At 43.7% G+C, this 17,228-nt stretch overlaps 1 protein-coding gene across 2 annotated transcripts in view; it reads left to right on the forward strand.

The window, feature by feature from the left end:
- The window catches only part of TP53I11 (tumor protein p53 inducible protein 11), a 46,970-nt gene that overhangs the window by 14,940 nt on the left and 14,802 nt on the right, over window positions 1–17,228 (forward strand). For both annotated transcript variants that reach the window (XM_075838044.1, XM_075838045.1), the window contains exon 2: window positions 14,593–14,795. In XM_075838044.1, the coding sequence (XP_075694159.1) occupies window positions 14,667–14,795 (129 nt within the window). In that variant the 5' untranslated portion in view covers window positions 14,593–14,666. The remainder of the gene's footprint in view (window positions 1–14,592; window positions 14,796–17,228) is intronic.

Genomic DNA, 17,228 nt, shown 5'->3' on the forward strand with positions numbered 1-17,228 from the left:
GTGAGAGATTATATTGGGTATTTTTTTGTTTTGTGATTCCATTGGCAAATTCAACTTATTGTGACCTTATCCTAGTCTTGGTGTTTAACGTTGTTTACATAGGACTTGTCACAAACTTTCGATCGCAATTCACCTATAAAGGCAGCATCAACAACTTCAGCTCTGCTACATCTGATTTTTCGTCATTAGTAGAAGTACTACTCGGTCAAGTCGCGGGCAATTGTATTCCTCTGCTCTTTAGGTCTCAGTTTCCAGGATATTTGAGGAACAACCAATTTGGCCGCCTCCTGTAGGGTTGGTCACCCCGCTTTCCTAGAGTTATCACAGATTTTAACTACTCTGATTTACCATCTAGTTTGGATAAGGCAGTACACTTCACTGTAGTCCTATGGAAAGCACAACGACGTCATTGTCAGTTGTGCCAAATAACAAACTCTGCTCTGCTACAGCTTTTACTAGCAGGAGGCAAAATGTCAACCATGGAAAAACGTATTGTAGGGAACCCCCGAGCTGGAGGAAATCCTGCCCCGTGTATGAGTCATTGCGTGCTGCGCCAGGCGTCCCATGTTCTTGCTGTGTGTTTACTAGGAGGAGATACAGCAGAGCTGTTTGTGTATTTCAGCTTCGTGTGTTGCGTGTCTGTTTGCGTAAGCGTGAGCCAATGTTTCTGTGTGGAAGGAATTGAGGTGTCGCTGTCTGCTGAGGTCTCTTGTTTTACGTGCGTATCAGTGTGTCTCAATGGTGGGGTTTAGGTGCTGGGAGAAGGAAGTGACCGCTAAGGGTCAGCAGGAGGAGTGGGTTGTAGTGTAACCCTCAACCTAGAATAGACTCTTATTTTTGCTTGGTGCTTGAAGTCTCCATGAGATACTTCAGCGAGGATTTTTAAATGAGTCTATGGAATTGTGGCGGTCCTAAATGAAACCGGTTACGGAAAATTAGAGGGGAGGGTCCAGTTTACTGCAAAAATTACCTGGGCTAGGATTGGACCCTCTTTGTGCTGCTCAGGTATGACACCTGTGGTGGAAACCTGGTACTGCAAGCGCACACTACTTTTTGACACTACCAATAACATGCCTTTAATAAAGGGCGAACTCCTACGTAAGTCCAATTTGAAGCATTGTCCACTTTAAAACACCCTTTAATTACTGATTGTTTGCTTAATTGGTGGGGGGGGGGGGGGCTTTTGATGGGGCAGCTTTCCCCCTATTTATTGCTGTACACTAAGCATATCCAGAGGAGACCACCCCTTTGAGGCACCTTCAATACTCCTGTAATTCTGTGTAACCAGTTACCAGCACATGTAAGGCAGGATCCCTATGACAGTTCATCCTTCTGTGGTGACTCAGGGTTGACTCCAGGACATTCTTTGGGTGCCAAATAACTGTCCGCATCACTGTCCACGTAATTGTCAGCTGCAGATTTCTAGGCACATAAGCCACCTGGCACCCAAGATTAGTCCAGCTCTGCCAAGGACAATGAGAAACCGCTGGTAAACACAGACAGAAGTGTTGTCAGAGGGAGATTGGCTCAGCCTTGCAGCTTAATACACAGGGTCGGAAGAGGGGGCTCTAATATTTTGGGGTACTTTTTGGGAATTTCTAACGAACTCCTTCCTCCTATGATGAAAGTTCTGCAACTTTATAGTAAACTTTGTTTGTCCAGATTTCTGCTTGCAGTCAGTGAATAACGTGCTAAAGACTAAAAATCCATCCTGACCTAGTTGTACATAGCTAAAGGTTTGTTACAATGTATCAGTGGAGTGTCTGAGCTAAATGGGAACCGTGCTATTCCAGACTGATGACTTGGGTTGGGTTGCGTCTCGTTGTTCAGCGCTCGTTTATACAGCCCATCAGTGTATCGGAGCGCTCTCTGCCGTACATACGATTGTTTGTGATCGGGCCAGGTTTTCAGCTTCTATGTATAAACCAGAATTATCTCATTCACTGACAGCAAGCAGCAATCTTAAATAGTGGGGAATTGTAACATGTAGTCTTGGGGTATGTTCACACGTAGTGGTTTTTTGGGCGGAAAACGGCCGAAAAATCTCAGGCAGGACGCCTCCAATCATCTGCTTCTTGATTTCAATTGGAAAACGGGGTTCTGTTCCGACGGGGCGTTTCTTATGCGGCCGTTTTTCGAAACGGCCACGAAAAAGGTGCATGTTACAACATCAGCCGCTTTTTGGTGCTGTTTTTCATACTCTATAGAAAAACGTCCAACAATCAGGGTCTGGTTTCCCTTAAACGGCTCCTTATTTTCAGACGTCTCTATCTTGTGTGCACATGGCCTTATTACAAAGTTGCAGAATGTTTCGTTCAAGGATTACGGTTTCTTTTCTTCACTTGATTTGCACTGATTACATTGTCTGTTCAGGACTTGATGGTGTACAATCCCATTGCTGCTTCTCTGCGGGTGATTACGTGTTTGTGGGGCGATTGTGTAATTATTCACCTCTGAGCTGCATTCTCAACCGGAAAACCTTTGCGTGCAAGGAAGCCTTTCATTTTTTTTTTTTATTATTTTGGGAAGACGTCCAAGACCTTCTTGGAAGGTTGTGCTACAACGTCGTGTACAACGTATGGCGGACAGCGAAGGCAACTGGGATCTGGTTCTTATAAGGTGTGAAGGATATGGTGTGGGGGAGGGGTTGTGCCGCGGTGTGAGGTGCATACAGGCAGTAAGAATGATCTGTCCCCTCTTCTGACTTGTCTATTTTACTAAATAGTATTTCCCATGAAATATCAATTCTGGGACATATTTTCTTTGAACTCTACGTTGTGCTGTTCCTCTGTTATTCCTCCTAGAAATTCCATGCGGTAGTTTTTAGCCCTGTGGTTTATTTTTATTTAGGGTCTTTGTAATATGGAGGAGCCCTTTTCATATATCAAGGATACATGTGTCAGTGACAGATCCTCTTTATGCAGATCTATACAGATAAGGAGTAGTTGTAGGGACCCCCATACCTGTCTCCGCACTTATATGTATATATCATATGAATAACATAATTTTTTTTCACAATTCCATGCACTGCAGCAGGTCTGAGCAAGACCTATAGCTCTATTCATCCTGAGCCACCAGGTTCATGAACATAATTCCAAACATGCAGTGACAACTGACACGCGGGTAGGTGGCCATACACGTAGTAACAATCAGATCTTGGCGTCGAAAAATTTGTCCCATTGCCTGTAACACATTCAAAACCCCAGCTTTCATTCACACAGCCATAATTATAATAAAATGCTGGCTGCCTGCATCCTCCACCAGGGGGAGCTTAGGACCTTACTGTAGACTGGTTTATCATTCTGATTACTGAAGTTATATGAATCCATATATGGTCAGCTCCCCCTAGTGGTGGCTGCAGGCTGTCGGAATTGGATCATATTTTAGGTAAACTACAACTTGTGTATCCTGAAATAATTCCTTGTGTCTGCAACACTCGCAACTACTACTTTATGGATGCAATGCCTCCAGTCGTTACAGATATCCTGCAGTGTATGTCTCTTTAATGACCTGATAGTGAGGAATGAGGACACTGGACGGATCAGGGTTAGGTAATGACTGGTATACAGGTGGATTTAGGGTTGAGGCCTCCTTTTTATATTCCATCTGCAGAGCGTCCTGCTGTTATGTATGTTTATCCCCCCCTGTCTCTGTATGTGACCTTCTGTAGGCCTCATAACATATACGAAGTCAATGCGGGCAATGTAGAGCGGCTGGCAGGAAGGTGTCCTGTAACATATACAGTAGAACGGGGAGATTATATACTGTTCTCACATGCTAGCTGTATCCATGGGTACGCAGCTCTGAGGCGGGCGCACATAATCAGGTGTCAACTTGGAGTCTGTTATTTCTCCGATTTTGTAATTTGATGTACCGCTGTGCCTGGATAAACATTGTGTGGAATTCCAGACAGCATCACCTCCCTTATGTCCTTGTAATTGTGGGGGGCTAGAGCCCCCCCCCCACCAGTCACTTATTTATGATCTATCCTGTTTGTTTTGCTGCGAACAAAAAAAACCTTTAAAGAGGATCTCTGCAGAATTCCTCTCTTGTTCCTCCTGGAAATTTAAGGATAAAGTGACAACTGAGTTATCATTCTGCTTGTCAATCGGATATTTTCTTGACCCTTCCTACAGTCTGTCAGTACCAATTAGACAAACGCCAATTGTAATGCCCAGTTGTCAATTGATTCATACATTGCCAGGAGGAATAACAGAGTAACAACACAATGAAGAGTTCTAAGATAAGACGTTCTCTAATGGTGGTTATATGGGCTATACCAGTATTTAGTAAGACAGACGTGTCAGGAGAACTGAGGGCTCCTCTTAAATTTCCTTTAATGCGGCATCTTCTGGACTTGATGTGTTCCGTATTATCAGATTTTCCGGATTATCGGAAGGTTGTAGTTATCTGTTGAAATTGCTCAAGTTCATCAAAAGGCGTGCAACATCTGAAATATTTGCCTAGGTTTCTGCCATTTTGTGTGATAAGCCCTCGTATCGCTCATCGGACGCTATTAATCCAAGCCCCCCCCCGATATTTTGGCGTGCTGCTTCCTGAATAAACCTCATTGTTCGTGACTATAAATCGACCAGAAACTCTTGTACCCGGTAACGATCACTATTTATATTTTCCTGCAGATTTATCAAGTCTCTTGTGTCTGCGCAATACGAGAGGGTGACAATGTGCGCTGGCTTAATGTTGGGGTTTGCTGGAGATGACATGAAGTTTTTTAATTTTTTGCAGAGCTGGGATTATGTTAATGAGGTTCCATTGTGTTGCTGAATCTGCCAGATGCTAATTACATAGGGAATGGAGCGGCGTCCTCGAGAAGCGGCGGCGGCTGGATGAGGGGCGCCTGCACATTGTAACGCAATCTGTCCCTCTTGTCTTTATATGCTGATGCTTTTTTGAGTTATCTGGTCTAAAAAAAAAAATCTGTTTACTTGAGCTGCAATACCAGACCCAGCCATGGGCAAGAGTGGTGCTGTTTTTGAAAGAGCCCTTATTATTCCTGGTCAACCCTTTTAAGTGCCATATAACGCCTCCATAATACTGAATTAGTTTTTTTCTTTTACACTTCTCTTATATATTTTTTCTTTTATTACCTAAATGCCTTCCTAAAAACCAGAGAAATACTCCCATCGATCAGCAACCATCCAATATATCAACTAAGATTGCCCTCCCTCTATCTCTCCGTCCAGGTGCCGCTGCGCCCCCCCCCCCCCCCCCAATCCTGGTAGCTAGATCAAGATGCTGCAGGTTTCTCCGTTTTTCTATAGCGCTCCAATAATCCTCCACTCCAGAGGTCACGGTTTTCCGCGGTTTCTTCTCCCCTTCCCCTTGTCTTGCTTGTGTCTATTTGTGTTCTGCTTGTGTACAATTTTCTGCTTCCCATTTCCTTGGTGTGATTGATCTGAAACTGGCAGCAAGTCTGTGCTGCAAGGGGAGGCAGTCTGCTGTATAGGACATGGAACTTTCTGTGGCCACTTATGGATACACATGATGTATATGGAGTTGCCTTTAGTTTTATGCTTTTTTTTTTTTTTTTGTTTGTGCGTTCATCCAAACAGATGGCACTTACGTGTTTTCTGGCTCCAAGTCCCGGGAGTGGAGAGCTGTGGGGTCACGTTGTGTCACTGCAATGGCTCACCTGATGTGATTTAGAGGAAAAATGAATTTCAAGTCTGTCGGTGTCTTTCCATCGACTGAGCTCGATACATTTATAAGATTTGCCCAAGTGGAAAATGGAGACTTTAGGATGACAGAATCTGATGGGTTTCTGTCAATCAATCTGTCATTCCTGGAAATCTTCACTGCACATTCCCATTGCAGTGACAGAATTTCTCTTTTTATAAGCTTTTTTTTTTACTGTGTAAATGCAAATTATTATTTTTATATTTTTTTGTGATCTTGTCCTGAGACTGTTCATCCTGCGCTTCCTGGTTCAGGAATATCCTACCAGATCTATGACAAAACTGATAAACATGTCAGGCCTGAGGAGAGAGGGCGCAAGGGTGTTGGGAAAATCTGTTCAATGAAAGTGCAGTTTTCTATGCCTTTGGAGTTTTTTGGAAGATTAGTTTACCAGAGAGCAGGTCATTGATGGAGCTGCGTTCATAGTTAAGGGGCTAGTTAGATGAATGACACTTATGGGTACTTTTTAACACTGAAAATGAGAGCATTCAGAGGCAGACTTTTTTTTTTTTTCTGAATTCTGCAACTCACTATGCAGCTTTGCTGTGTAGACTGGGATAGGTTTAGCTGAGTCATCTCATCAGGGCTCATTCAAACAAGAGTGTTCCTTGTCCGTGTGCGGTCTGTTGAATGAATTGACAGCACACGGACTAATGCATTTCAATGGGGCTATTGGGACATGCGTGAGTTTTTTGCTCACTCGGCGAGTGACCGTTGCGTGAAATTTGCTGCTTGTCCTATATTGGTGTGTTTTGCGGGTGATAAATAGGTAGCAGCTTCAATGTGAGGAAAATGTGCCTAAAATCCAGAGTCTAAGATGAGAACCCGTCTCTTGTAAGGCGAGCGGATAGAAAGTGATCTACAATGAGCTGATCTCCCGGCGTGGAGGAGGGGCTTCCGAGAAAATAAATTAAAGACTTAACACCGCAGCTCCAATCCCAAAAAAAGCAGCCGCTTAATTAAGCTGCTGACAGTTCCTGTCTTTGTGGTTCGTGTGCGAGCTGGAAAGAATTAAAAAACAAGTGCACGTTCCATCCATTACAGGGCCCGTTCACACAAGCGTGAATAACGTCTGTGTGCCTGGAAATCACGGACCCATTGATTTCAATGGGGCCATTCACACGTGTGAAACTCGCTGCATGTCCCATATTGGTGTGTTGTCGCGCACCTACATGCCCATTGTAGTCAAAGGGTCCGTGAAAACCGCGCACTGATGCACATCCGGGTGCTGTGCGTGATTTGCACATTCATTTGTAAAAATGTGTTTTGCAAGTGCGTGAAAAACGCACTCCACTCGCAAAGCACGCTGATGCCGAACGCAACACACGGACCAGATTCACGCCTGTGAATCTGATACGCTTGTGTGAAGGTAACTTAAGATCACAAACTCCAATTGATCTCATAATTTGTGATGCGCTATTCCTTTGAGCACACAACTGCTGCTGCAGAACCTCTATTTGAAGAGTAGCAGGGAGCTTCTTGCCCATAATGGATTCATTGACATGTTGCGTTCCTTTAACTGCTCATTGGACTGCAGTGTGGGGTTTGTCAATCTGAGGAGCATGAAGCTTCCCATTCCCTTCCCTAAAGAGGTTCAGCAGCAGCTGTGCAATATGTGACATGTGCTGCTGCAGAGCCTCTGAGAAGGAGGTGGGAGCTTCGTGTCAATCGTATCTAAAGCGAGAAGTTTTTGAACATTGTTCTTATATTGCAAACTGGCTTGAAGTTCTAGAAGTTTGAACATTGTTCAGATAACCCCCAAGATTCTTCAACTCTTGCGCTGTTCTCTTTTTGAAGGGATCAAAGTTGATTTTGACCCCCTATAACCTGCCCTGTAACATCCCGGATCTGGGCCACAACCCAACAAACACACCCCCCAACAATTATTATTTTTTTAGGGGCTTGGCAGAGGGAAACATTTTCCGCTAAAAAACTCTCAGGAAAATGGTAACGATGGAATGGGAGGATTCCGAAAAAATACTCCATCGCCAGAGAATGTAAAAACCAACTTCTCTCTGATCCAGAAGACACAAAACCTTGGGCTGAGATCCCAAAAGTGGATGTTCCAGTAACTTGGGTTGCTCAAAAAAACTGTAGTTCCCTTCAAAGATTCCTCTGTAAAAGGACCCCATGGACCGTAAGGCAGACGGGCTGCTGAAAAGAGCTTGGGAATCTTCATCCGCTTTAATCTCTACAAATATTGCGGCCACATCTGTAGCAGGATCAATGTTTATATGGTTAAACCAACTGGAGACCCATTTAATGATGAGATCTATTAGAATCTCTACCTTTACTAAAAACGGCAGCTGGATTCTTGGTAGACTCATCAGCTGAATCCATTAGATTTGCTGCCAGGAATGGGGCTCTTTCAAATGCTGCTAGAGCAGTTTCTGAGTTTTCGCCAACAGAGGGAAAAGGGGTCGTAGGTCTCAACCCCAATTACTCATTTCAGCCCTCAAAGCAATGACTCCAAGTGTAGGGGGAAGACTCCTACATTTTTATTCCAACTGGACCAGAGTAACCCAGAACCCTTGGCTTGTACAGATTATAGAAGGGTACAAAATAGAATTCTCCTCCAGAGAATTTTCTAATCAAGTACCGATCAAGAGATCTTCATCAAATCCTTATCCTGGACATCCAGAAACTGCTACAATTAAAAGCCATTACTCCAGTTCCCCACCAGGAATGATTCAGGGGCCACTTTTCTAAAATCTTCTTGGTCAAGCAACCAAACGGTTCTTAAAGGACGATAATCAACCTGAAGTTACTGAACAGATGGGTGAAATATCAAGTTCAAAATGGAGTATCATATCGACTATTCCTCTAATAAGGGAAGAAGCGTCAATGCGTACGCTAGATTTAAAGGATCAGTACTATGACGTCCCTTTCCACCCCGCTTACCAGAGATTCCTCCGATTCATGATTCTGAACAGTCTGTTCTCCACTTCCAATTTGTCTGTCTCCCCTTTGGCATTTCCTCCGCCCCCAGAATTTTTCTAAAGATTATGGCATTCTTAAGAAGTCAAAGCATAGTGATTATCCCATATCTAGACTCTTTCCTGCTGGCAGGAGTTACTCCATCTATCCTAAACAGCCATCGCTTAGTTTCTTTCCCTACTACAGGAGTTGGGATGGATAATCAACTTTGAGAAGTCAAGTCTTCCTCTCCAAAAACAGATGTTCCTAGGAGTGCTGTTAGACGCCTCCCTTCAACTTTCCTTCCTCCCAAGGGAGAAACAAATAATTCTACTGACAGAAGTGAGGAAATGTTGTGGAAAGAGCACCTGTTCCGTTACGGAAGCAATGCGGATGTTGGGATTGATGTCTTGCATCCAATCCATGGAGTCAATTTCACTCCAGACCCTTAGAGGATCTGATCCTGTCCCAGTGGGATGGAAAAACAGGAATCCTTGAATTCAAGAATTCAGATTTCCAAAATAGTGAATTCTTCTCTCCACTGGTGGCTCTGCCCAAACAACCTAAGCAAGGGGGTCCCCTGGGGAACTTCTGCTTATGTAGTAATTACCACAGATGGCCGCAACCAGGGCTGGGGGTCGGTGATCCAAGACAGGCAAAAAAGTAGACCCCGGAGAATGGTCCCTGAACAGGGAAATTTTTCTGTCCTTAACCTGAAGTTGGGGTTATCCTCAAATAGATCTATTTGGCACAAGGAAAAATTCCCAGGTAGAGACCTTCTTCTCCCTAAATCTCCGACAACCCGTTGGGGGTAGATGCATTATCCCAACACTGGGACATGGATCTGGCCTATGCCTCTCCTCCATTTCCTCTAATACCAATGGTATTAAGAAAAATGCAGGAAGAATTGTCTCAACTTCTCATCATTCTTACCTATTGGCAAAAAAGCAGTTGGTTTCCAATCCTAAAGTACCTGGCATTGGAAGACCCCATCATGCTCCCAGTCAAGAAGAACCTTCTCTCTCAGGGTCCCTTATTCTTTCAGGGAATAGAAGCTCCTGAAGTTGTCAGCCTGGATCCTGAAAGGCAGATCTTGGTCATTTCAATTATCTTATTAAGCCATAAAGAAGTTACTTTGAAAATCTAATGTCAAATTTTTGAAGAAATTCTGTTCCCGGTATGGAGATCAGGGACCAGACCCCTTTCTTCCCAACATGGTGAAAATCCTAGTTTTCTTGCAATCCGTATTCTAAAAAATGGCTTAGCCCTAGTAACTTTTTAAAAGTGCAGATCTCAGCCTTACATTTTTGGATACTCCTTTAGCTGAACATCGGTGGATCAGAATCTAAATTGAAACCTTCCCTTAAGAAATTAGTACCTACCTGGGATGTGAATGTGGTGTTAACGGCTCTTTGCAATCCCCCCCTTTGAGCCGCTCGACACGATTAATATGCATTTTTTTTTTAACTCTAAAAGCTTCATTCTTAGTCGCTATTATATCAGCAAGAAGGATTGGAGAAATCCAATATCTGTCGGTCATGGAACTCTACCTAAACCAGTTCATTCTAAAGCTAGATCCTTCCTTTATTCTGGAAGTATCTACTGCCTTCCATAGAGACCAAGAGATAATTCTACCTTCCTTTTGCCCAGATCCTAAAGATCAACAAGAAGAAAAAATCCATTGCCTGGATGTCAGGCGAACAATTCTCCAGTATCTGGATAGAACCTCTTGTAGACGAGATAAAAATCTATTTGTCCTGTTTGGGGGATAGAGGCTCAAAACTACCGTACAAGAAGCCTACAACATCTCAGGGACTATGTGCCCCACAAGGCATCAAAGCCCATTCAATGAGGGCAGTTTTGGCATCCTGGGCAGAAAAGTTTCTATGGACCAAACCTGCGGAGCCGCCACTTGGCCATCATACGTTTTTCAAACCTTATCAGCTCGATGTTCTGTCCGATACGGATTTAAGTTTTGGACGGAAACTCCTCCAATCCGTAGTCCTGCCCTGAGCATTATAATTTGGTATTTTTCCTGTGGTGCTGTCATGAGGGATGTACTGGAAAGTAGGAATTAGACCTACCAGTAATATTTCCAGGAATCCATCACGATCGCACCCTTACAATCGCTCACTTTTTATTGAAATTCTGATTTGTGCAAGTAACCTGTCCGTTATTATCCTTAGAAATAAAGTAGGGATATGTCCATCCTGGTGTAGTAATTGAAAAACCCTGGCGAGTGGGTGGTGGGAGGTGCCTTTTAACCCCTGTTTTCCTGTCCCTATAGATGTCAATAGGGCAACCTCTTGTGGTGGGGTCACGATGGATTCCTGGAAATACAATTACCGGCAGGTTGAATTCCTACTTTCTGGTTGTTTATTAAAGTGTCACATTTAAACTAAAATTGTATTACGTGTCCGAAGCTTTGATCGGTGGTTGGGGTCTGAGCAGGGAGTCTCCCACCGATCGTTAAAATGAAGCAGCCGAAGTGCTCGGGAGCGATGTGCTGCCGAAATACCCATCGGCTTTCTTCGGCAAGCAGAGCCACGTCAAGTCCGTACACCGCTCTGAGGGAAGTATCAAACAAATAATCCGGTGGTCCTAGTGCTCGGACCCCAGCGATCCAAACTTCTGGCATGTTCAGTTACCGCATTGTATCATAAAGTTCTGCACGTGTTTCTAACATAGGTTGAGGCCTCTGCTTGCTTTCAGTGAGCGGAAACCTTCTTTATATCCAGATCGTGTTAACCTGTCCAGACTTTTTTTTTTTTTTTTTTTAGTTCTACAATTGTGTTCAGTTTTGAAAATTTTGAGCTAAACACATCAGCGGCCCAAATCTCTCCTCTGTCCTGATAGGTTCTTACAATTTCCCTGCACTGTTACATTTTATCAGCCTGGAGTACAGAGGATTGTCTAGACTGGATACAATTGTATGCAATCTCCCTGGCGTGGAGTATTAAACGCATGTAAAGTGTCGCCAAGTGTCCGACATGGAGGACGTGAGACTCGTGCTGCTGTGTTTACCTCCCATTGGATTGCCTCAACTAATACATTGTACAAACGGTCAGTGGTGTGAGTAGGAGTCCACGTAAACCTGAATATTCTCATTCACTGACAGCAAACAGAGGAGGTAAAATACTGTTTTCTCTTCCCATTTTGTAATCTAGCTTTGAATAAAACTGCTGGGAGTCCTGTGGGCAGACGGCGTTACTAAGTATTTGTTGGCTCTTCTTAAATGGGCATTGATACAAACTGACATCCCCTCGACCGGACTCCAGTGCCAGCGTGCTTTTGCTGAGGAACCATGCCAACTACTGGCCTCCCAGCTATGTGTGGGTGTGCGAGCTGTGGCATGCAGCCGAATTATACGGTTTATTCTGAGGGCCAAAAAGGCTGCCGCTTTGTAGGGCGACTCATTAGACATTAAGCGTCTCCCGGACGCACGCGGCGCACGTGTCCATTATTTTCTTGTGTGTAATTAGGTGTCGTGTAGCAATAAACCAGCAACACGGGGGGGGGGGGGGGGCACGCATTTAATGAAATGGTTGAACTAAACTACACAGGGATGTGTGAATATTTCCACTACAAATAGTCTATATTGTGTTCAGGCATTTTTGAGTTTTGTAGATCTTTTACACAGGGAGTGGATTCTGAGTGACCATAGGGGTTGTCACCCAACTTTCCACTAACTCTGATTGGCCTATGTTTTTGATTTTTATGCTCCTGTGTTCATGATCAAGTGTCAGTCTTAACTGAAATTGTGGTATTCTATTCATGAACTAGGAAGATCAGGATCAACAGTGGTTTTAAGTAATAGCGGACTGGTTTTTTGTTTAGCTGTGTTTTTCACTTCTCTATTCTCGCAGCTAAGTTTTGAATACTTTTTGATTGTCTGACATGGGGCTATTTTCAAATAGGCGTTTTTGAGACCCTTCAAATTTCAGAATCCCCAAGATTATGACATTTTGGTTCTATCTAGTTTCGTCAATCTGAACTTGATACTCCAGTCATATCTAGAGCTGCATTAAAGATTGTTACCCTGGATTATTCAAGCACCGACTTAAAATGTAAATTGGAACGAATAGTGATGTAAAATCAGAACTGAAATTTACAGTCTAAGGGTATGTTCACACGAGGGCGTCTGTTACGGCTGAAATTACGGGGATGTTTCAGCCTGAAAACATACCCGTAATTTCAGCCGTACCGGCATGTGCAGGCGCTTGAACGCCGCGTCCATTACGGGCGTAATTAGCGCTGCTATTCATTGGAGTCAATGAATAGCGGCTCCAATTACGGCCAAAGAAGTGACAGGTCACTTCTTTGACGCGGGCGTCTATTTACGCGCCGTCATTTGACAGCGGCGCGTAAATATACGCCTCGTGTGAACAGACAAACGTCTGCCCATTGCTTTCAATGGGCAGATGTTTGTCAGCGCTATTGAGGCGCTATTTTCAGACGTAATTCGGGGCAAAAACACCCGAATTACGTCCGTAAAAAGGCAGTGTGAACATACCCTAACAATCCTTTGCGCTCAAGTAATAGACCAGCATAATTTTGAATGCAGCTTTGGATGTGACTAGACTAATAAGTGATGTTTTTTTGATTCGGCCGAGTAAAGGCATTTCAGTTAACGTGTCAACTGTCGTAATATTTAAGTGGAATTCTCTTAAGCTTGTGACCTCTGTAGGAGTGCATTGTGCCCGGGGTTGGCCCACGTGGGCAGTCGTTTGGTACTTCAGCTAGAGAAGTAATTACCTCCTTCTCCAATCGTTGTTTGTTAATAATTTTCGGTTCTCGTCCTAGTCTGTGCCGCCTCCTCCTTTTGCGCCGTATCTAGGGTACCAGCTTCGCGCTCCAGGGTCTGGCAGCCATCTTTTACCTTTATATGCGTTTCTAATTCAAAGTCCCGTCATGTAGACTAAAGACATGAGAATTACAAGACTAAGTTCACTAATCACCCACCTTTCCCAGACTCCTGAATGGCAATTCTGTCTGGTTATAGAAACCTATATCTGAAGCTTCTGTATCATTACGCAGGCTTGGAATCGTGGAGTCTCGGAGAGCTGTTAAAACGGCTTCAACAGCATTTATCATCCAACTTTACCAGACTCCTGAATGGCTATTCTACCTAATTATGCAGGGATACATCTTCTACCATGTTAGGGAGTTTTAGCGTTTTGGAGCTGGGTGACCAGTTTCCAGTTTCCACAATCCTCTGTCAGATCGACACCTTGGTAAAACAATTCTCCACCCTGTCCTGATTTGTTTTGTTACAATGTATCAATCTGGAGTCCAGGCTGTTAACCTCAGAGGATTGACTGGATACAATTGTAACAAAGCCTCAGTTGTGATAAATATTGGGTCTGTCCTGCTACTGAACACATATATATGCTTGTCCGATCTTCTCATGTGGTGTCTGAGAAGAAGCCCTTCCATTTTGACCCATAGTATTCAAACTTCTGATCTGGTCGTTCCCTGATAACCTGCTGATGGTGGGCTGAATATTTGCACCATTGTGTTATTTTTTTTTTGTGTTTCTGGTAAAGAATAGAACCATGCCAAGGGTTGTCACTCAGCTTTTCCCGAGTCTGAATGGCAAATGTTATGCAATGAGGATGTATTACTGTACAGCTTGGTGTATTTGTCATTCAGGAGACTGGAAAAGCCGGCTAATACCCCCAAAGTGAGCTGTATAGACTCAAATTCCAATAACCTGCATTCCAGAGGGTGCCGGATTGTCAGATTCCTAATCATTGGTGACTTATTTTTGTGTAAATGATTTTTACTTGCCCAGTTTAGCGGCCACTCGGCAGCTAGCCGTTAAGGGGAGGAGAGGTCAACTAAATGTTTCCTAATCCACCATGGACTATTTGTATGTATACTCAGGACGTCCTGCTAATCCGGCCTGCAGCACAAAGTTTGAATTTTGGGAATTAGCCATTTTATTTTATTAATCCAACTTTAATATTTTAATTCTAGCTCTGACCTCCGGTGACCTTGTGCATTGTCCAGGATTTGCTTCTGGTTGAAGAGGAGCAGACGGAGGCTCCACAATGGCCACCAAATCGCCTCCACCGTTAATGAAAAAGCACAGCCAGACCGATCTTGTGAGCCGGCTGAAGACGCGCAAGATTCTCGGCGTAGGAGGGGAGGATGACGACGGGGAGGTGCACAGGTCTAAGGCGAGTGCTCTTGTTCTGTTTTTAAATGGGGATCTAGGTGAATTCAGGTTGCAATTTAGGTCATGGATTCCTTTCCAAAATTACAAAGTAACATTACCTTTGGCTGGCTTCGCCCCCTTCAATGACCCAAAGTGAGCTCCGCCCCTGTGACACCTTAGAAACCTAATTGTCAACGCCCTTATACATAGCGATGAGTGAAACCATTAAATTTGTTACGACTGGGGCTTACACCTTATAAAATCAAGGGTAACTCCGCCTGGAACTGTATGGTTCTGTTTATTTGCATTGAACATGAGGTTATTACTATGAATACTTGTAATTGTTTTTTGATCTGACTAATCAAGACGGCTCGTCGCCTCTCCTGGTAGAAAAATCCGCTTTCCCCATGAAATACTAATTCTGGACCAAGTTTTCTTAAAACTCTATCGCCGGTTCCTCTGTTATTGCTCCTGGAATTTCTTGATTGACAACTGTGCATTACCATTCACCCTTGTCAAAGGGGCATAACTGCATTTTGAGGTCCCCTAAAGTAATATAGTAACCTAGACCAAAACCCCTAAAGTAATAGAGACCCAGTCTAGATTCTGCAGAAATGGCGCTTTTTTTTTTTTCCCTTCAGTCCTTTCACTCCTGGGTGCTGCTGCAGACCACTTCTTGATGCCGGGGCAGATGGTACTCGGGAGTAAACTGTGGAAATCAGGAGAGGGTATTATTTAGTTAAGACATGGCACCCAGGAGACTCTCTGATTTGGGGAGTCCAGGAGCTTTCCGGGAGCATAGGCAAAAACGGATTCTTAGGCTATGTTCACATGGAGTTTTTTTGCAGGCGGAATTTCTGCTTCAAAATTCCGTTTTGAAGTTTGGTTTTACTCTCTGCACGCCGAGACATTTTTCGCATTGTTTTGCCTGCGGCCATTGAGTGCTGTGGGCATAATACTCTTTCTCTGCCTCCCATTAGGCCCTGTTCACATGGAGTTTTTTGACGCGGAAACTGCGCCGCAAAACTTCTCATAAAATGCCCGAAAATGCCTCCCATTGATTTCAATGGGAGTTGGACGAGTATTATTTTACCACGAGTACAAAAGAAGCGTCATGACCCATCTTGAGGCTGTTTCCGCCTCCAAAACCCCATTTCAATGAGTCAGAAAGAGGAAATAAACGCCTCGAGTGTTTTGACAAGTTTTTGTCAAACCACTGTGCCAAAACCGTCTAGCAGTTTTTGCCGGTGTGAACACAGCCTTAATGTCAATGGGAGGTCAGAGGCATAAACGCCCAAAGATAGGGCATGTCCCTTTTTTCTCCCGCGAGACTGTTTTACCGCTTGCGGGAGAAAGACGCCTCCGCCTCCCATAGAAATCAATGGGAGGCATTTTTGACTAGTTTTGCGGCGCGGTTTCCGCGTCCAAAAACGTCAACCTCCGTGTGATCATAGCCATAGAGCAACAAATAAGTTCTTTTAACTGATTGTAATAAAACCAGGAAAAGTAGTTTTTTTGTTTTTTTTTGTTTTAAATCGGTGCCAAGTCTCCACACTTTCTTGGAGTTTGCGCTTCTTCCTGTGGCTCCCTACACTACACGGGTGACATCACTATGTACTTGACTCGGTTGACAATAGTGATTATGTTTTAACTGGTTGCCGACACAGGACGAGTATTCTCGTCCTGAGCGGCGAGCACTTTGCGCATTAGGACGAGCATACTCGTCCTGTGTGACAGCCGTCCCTGCGCACGTCTGTGCGCGCGATCGAGAGCGGGGCAGCGGCTGTAATCCACAGCCACGGCCCCGCTCTGACAGCGAAGAGAAACCTCTTCTCTCCGCCGTTAACCCTTTGAATGCCGCGATGACAGCTGATCGCGGCGTTCAAGGAGAGGGGACTGCACATTGATCGCGTCACAGAAAATAACTGACGCGATAGAAGCCCATAACTCATATGGCCAGACAGCCCAGGGTCCAGTGAAGGACCCCAGGGCTGTCTGAACATATTTCCTGTTAGGGCATACTGAGGTATGCCCTAACAACTGCCTGTGTACAATCAGTAACAGGCTAATGTACTGGCATATAGATCTATGCCAGTACATTGCAGTTACAAAACAAAAATCAAAATGATAAATCCCTTTATGGGATTAAAAAAAAGTTAAATGAATGTAAAAAAAAAAAAAAAAAGTTAATAAAATACAAATTTTTTATAATCAACTTTTTAAAATATAAGTCCCAAAACATGAAATAATATATGCATATTTTGTATCGCCACGACCGTAACAACCTGTACAACAAATGTATAACATTATTTATTATGATCGGTGTATGGTGTAAAAAAAAAAAATATTAAAACTGCTGCACAACTGCTTTTTTTTTTTTTTCTGCATTTTAATCTAATTAAAAAATGAAACGATAATGTATTTGTACCAAAAAATGGTATGTACATAAAGTACA

Source organism: Rhinoderma darwinii, chromosome 9 (genome assembly GCF_050947455.1).
Source record: "Rhinoderma darwinii isolate aRhiDar2 chromosome 9, aRhiDar2.hap1, whole genome shotgun sequence".
Taxonomy (NCBI): domain Eukaryota; kingdom Metazoa; phylum Chordata; class Amphibia; order Anura; family Rhinodermatidae; genus Rhinoderma; species Rhinoderma darwinii.